This window comes from Agrilus planipennis, unplaced genomic scaffold, assembly GCF_000699045.2.
Source record: "Agrilus planipennis isolate EAB-ADULT unplaced genomic scaffold, Apla_2.0 scaffold264, whole genome shotgun sequence".
Classification (NCBI taxonomy): Eukaryota; Metazoa; Arthropoda; class Insecta; order Coleoptera; family Buprestidae; genus Agrilus; species Agrilus planipennis.
Genome location: NW_020438958.1, coordinates 250,422 through 255,588, shown reverse-complemented (window position 1 = coordinate 255,588; position 5,167 = coordinate 250,422). Strand labels below are relative to the sequence as shown.

Sequence of the window (5,167 nt, the reverse complement as noted above, 5' to 3'; positions counted from 1 at the left end):
CTTCAAAAATAGTTTTATATTTAACGCCGATTTTTTTTACCTTTATCTTTCTTCAAAGTCTCGATATTGATCTGCCTGCTTATTTTATTATGAATTTTCATCAAAAAAGTTTGAATTTATTTAATGAGCATAGAAGTATTAAATTGAATATATCGCTACATATATGCTCAGTTTTAATCGGAAAGCTCACATTTCAAACTAAAATGTCATATTTTGACGTTTCATATATAAATCAGAAAATATGTTTTAGCTTTCTTACGTTCAATTTGGCTCCTAAAAATTATTGTGTGTGGAATATACAAAAGAGTGCAATGCTTTAGCTAACATACATCATAAACAAAATAGTATGATTGTTAAAATTTTAGAATGGCCTCGAATTGCAAAGAAAAGATTAAGAAGTATAAAAATGCAGAAAATAAAAAATGCAAATTTAGTTTCTCTTCTTCCTCAACCGAGTTAAATAAAAGCAAAACAGGGAGTTGCCCTATTGAACCAACTTCATTAAGCAACATAAAATATCCGAAACAGTTTCTTCATGTCGAGAGAAGGAATTATAGCTTACAACTTGTTCAATTTCCGGTAGAGATTTTAAAAGGAATACACAGCCTCAAATTCTCCCAAACTCTCGGATTCTATGTATGTGGTTACGGAAATGGAGATATAGAGATGAGGGAAGAAATGTCAAACAGACTTTTGGCCAAAACAACATTGTCTCTTGATGGTCAGGATCCAGTCGTTAGCTTATGTTTCCATCCGAAACTGTCTCACTTTCTTTTCGCTGCTTGTTCTTACGGAAAAATACACTTGATCAAAACGCATTCGTTCACCGGTAAACTGCTTTTTGAACAAAAAAAAAACGAACTACATTCAATTGATGTGAGTTCAACTGGTAATTTACTATTTAGTGGCGGAAAAGATGGCCAAATTCGGGTGTACGATGTACAAGCAGAAAAGGTGGTTCGAAAGTTCGAAGGACATCGTTTTAGGGTGTTTTGTGTGAAATATGACTTTCATACTAATTTAGTAATCTCCGGAGGTTGGGATAAGTTTGTTAAGATATGGGATTTGCGTGAGCAAAACGCAATTAAGACCATAAAGGGGCCATACATCTGTGGTGATGCTATAGATATGCGAGGCTCCATTATCCTTACTGGTTCATGGGTGGAAACAGACAGCATTCAATTATGGGATTTCGGGACATCAAAATTACTTCATACTTTTCGAGCAACGAACCGTCATAGACACTTTATTGGTGAATATGTATACTGCTGCAAATTCCTCCAAACGGATACTGATGCAGAAAAAATTTTAGTAGGGGGAACAGATGCACTGGAGGTTCTAAACTGGAAGAAGAGAAAAATTACAGAAAGGTTAGAGGTGCCGAAAACAGTTCAAACTTTGGACGACAAACAGACAAGTGTCATATTCGGAGGAATGGAGCCTTTGCTACGGATTGCTAAATTTAAGGAACTATAATTGTTCCTATGAGAATAAAAAAAAATCAGATAGATTAGCATTAGAAAAAGACCACTGAATTCTGTCTTCCTGTGTCAGCAACTATTACATTAAAATAAGTTTAATAAAATTTATGCAAGTATTTAGGTAATGCGGTCTTCAAATTACATAAGAAAAAACTAAATCAATTTCTTTACTTGAATACTTTCACTTTTCTAAATTGCTTCATGACTAAACGAATGTCAACTGCGAAAATGGTATTCGTTTAAATCTTTGTTAAGCAGGTGGAGGTAAAACTATTTTTCTTAACAATGCATATGTATACATATACACGTATATAGGGTATCCCAATCAAGCGGATTTCCTCAATAACTGCTTTATAGTTGAAGATATCAAAAAATGTTTCTTATAAAAGTGATATATAAGTATCTCCATATCCTAAAATTATTTTCGATTTCCTGGAGGTAAACTAACTTTATTTTTTTCAAATGGAATGCCCCATTTATTATTGCATTTTTGAGTTCCCCGTTAAATTTAAATACCACTTTGTTAACCATATATTATGTCTAATATGCATCAATTTCCATAAAATTCTCAGTCAACAATAAACAGGCTGTTGGAGTGCTTTGCGCCATTTTGATAGATTTCAATGACACTATTTTCTCCAAAAGTTATGACAACCTCGTATGTATGAAAGAAAGTTTCAGCATTTAAGACAATTATTGTGTCTGTAAACAGAAAAATTTGTGCAATAAAGGATTATTTTAAAAAACGTAAGTATTAGATAATGAGCAAGACTTAACACGCAAGACCAAAACCAAGAACGATACTAAATCAGCAAGACCAAGACCAAGATCGAAACTGTATCAGCAAAACCAACACAATGACCAAGACTAGAACCATTTGAGCAAGAACAAAGGTCAAGACCAGAAATCTTTATAAAGGAATGTTGTTGAGTAGTCACAAATATGCAGCCATATCTATCGATTGCTAAAATTATGATTTTGTATATTTCTTCATACTCTTGCCCCATATAAGTACATATTTATGCATGCGCATTATCAATAATACAATTATAGTCAAAGATGACGTGCAAATTACATATTTATCAGTCTTTCACTCATCATTATCATCATAAGGTCGTCAGTCGTAAGACTGGTTGGACATGCACCTCCACTCCTGCCTATCCTGAGCTAACCTTCACATTTCCCTAAACTATAACATCCTACATTTTTCAGTATTTAGTACCATAAGACCAATGTAAATAAATTAAGTATAAATAGGATGTAAAAAAATCAATGAAGTAGTCTAACACAAGGACCATTCTTATTTGAATACTGCAATAGTATCAACCTCGAATGCTGCAACAGTGTCAATATTCATCATAAATATAGAAATGTGTCCAACATGATTATAAAACCTGCTCTTATCAGAAGCACAACTTTTGACAGTCATAAAGCGACTACAATATAATAGTTGCTGTAAATTTTGTGTAAGCCTTATAATAATGTAAAATCTTTGTAATCTTATTTAAACTGGTAAAATGTTGGATAATGTGCTTAAATAACATAAGCTATGGATTATTTGTTTATCTATTGTGTATGGTTTTTGTTTTTCATGTTGGCATTTGCAGTTTTCTTTTTACTCTATGGTATAAGATAATCAAGAAGAGGTTATGGTAAAAATAAGAATATAATGTAAAGTAGGAAAGTCTACCTAAAATCATAAGTAGAATTTAAAACCGTCATAACCGGAAATGCTACATTGATGTCGCTATTTTATTTCCTCAATAACGCTATTGTCTACATTTTCAAAATTCGAAGTCATCATTATAAAGTCGTAAGTCCTAAGACTGGTTAGACACGCACCTCCACTCTTGCCTATTGTGCGCCAATCTTAGCATTTCCAAATAGCTAAAGCAACCCATATCCTTAACTATTTGCGAATCAAATCTATCTAGGTCTATCTAGGTCCACCTCTACCGCTCCTAACTTCCGTTTCTCTCTATGTGGACCTTCGTGCCTGAGAAGATGTCCTAATAACCTAACTCGCCTATTTTTTATTGTTATCCATAGAGTCCTCTGTTCTCTTACTCGTTCTAATACCTCCTCATTTGTAAACTTCTCTATCCATGGTATCCTCATCATTCGCCTGTAACGAACGATTCTAACCTTTTCTTTTCCGTCGCGCTCACTGTCCAGGTTTCTCATCCGTATAACACTGTGCTCCAAACATACACCTTTAACAACCTTTTTCGAATTTATAAATTAACCGTTCGCGAAACATAGAAGTGATTTTTTTTTATTGAAAGTGATTCGGCTATTCTCTGCTTTATATCCCTACTACTCCTTCCGTCGTGAGTTATCTGACTTCCTGGATACTAAAATCGGCCAATTATTCTAATTATTCGTTTCCCATCTTTATATTCGCTCTTTCCATGCTTTTACTTCCCTTGCATACCCGTATTTTTGTTTTACTTTATTTATTCTCATATAGTACTGCTTTGTCAATACCGCTTCCACTTAATTTAAAGCTATCTCTAACTCCTCCTTGCTAGATGCTAATACTGCTATATCATCTGCAAATCTAAGAATGCTAATCTTTTGCCCCTGTATATCTATCCCTACAGTGGTACTGTTTTTAGTGATGTTGATCGCGTCTTCGATGTACAGATTAAAAAGCAATGTTGACAGTATGCATCCCTATCGGTCTCCCTTCCTAATATTTATTTCTCGTTGCAGCCCCATACAAAATACGAATTGTATATTATATTTAATATATTTAACATCTTGTCCCATTCAACATTGTCATTTACATCCTTCTCTGTACAATTCTAGTTAAGATTTTTGACGCATGAGAAGTTAAGCTAATTGATTCTAAATATCTGGCACACATCTGCGCCTCTCTTTTTAGGTATGGTTACTGCCACGTTCCGTTTATAATCCTCTGGAACTTTCCCCGTCTCGTGTGACTAATTAGCTTAAACATACGATCTCTAACCTCTTGTCCTGCATGTTTTAGAATTTCCCGCTGTATCCCATCTATACCTGACACCTTATCATTCTCTAAGTTTTTTAATGCTAAATAGAACTCTTTTCTCATTATAAGATAACCTAGCTCATCTGTCGCCCCGCGTTTCATTACATTTTCGCTTTTCTAAGTCAAGACGTCTCCTACCTTCCCTCTTTTTCAGAATTTTCAATTTAAGATTGGTCTTCATAATTACTAAGTTATGATCGTTATCTATATCTGCTCCTGGATAACTCCTACAGTTCTTCACTTGATTTTTAAATATTTGCCTAACTAGTATGTAATCTAACCAATATCTCTCTAAATTACCTGGCATCTTTCACGTATAGCGCCTCCTAACGTGATGATTGAATAAAGTATTCGCGACGATTAAGTTATGTTTATCGCAAAATTCTATCAGCCTATCTCCCCTATCATTTCTATTGCCTAATCCAAAAGAACCTGCTATTGCACCCACTTTACCTTCACCTATTACTGCGTTGAAATCTCCTAAAACTAGTAGGTTTTCCTGTCCTTTCACTAAACTTAACACGTCTTCTATATCTGCATAAACTGCTTCTACGTCTTCATCACTGTAAGATGATGTAGGCATGTAGACCTGCACTAATACCGTTCTTACCGGCTTTGAGTTTAATTTAACCATAACTATCCTATCGCTTTTTTGTAAATAACTTTCTACACT

At 34.2% G+C, this 5,167-nt stretch overlaps 1 protein-coding gene across 1 annotated transcript; it reads left to right on the top strand.

Annotated features, from left to right (window-relative positions):
• The first annotated feature begins 214 nt into the window (after positions 1-214).
• Positions 215-1,597, top strand: LOC108740621 (uncharacterized WD repeat-containing protein alr3466-like). The gene has a single exon (XM_018474992.2). It carries the CDS (start codon positions 367-369, stop codon positions 1,474-1,476), a length of 1,110 nt encoding a protein of 369 aa, XP_018330494.1. The 5' UTR covers positions 215-366; the 3' UTR covers positions 1,477-1,597.
• The last annotated feature ends 3,570 nt before the right edge of the window (positions 1,598-5,167 follow it).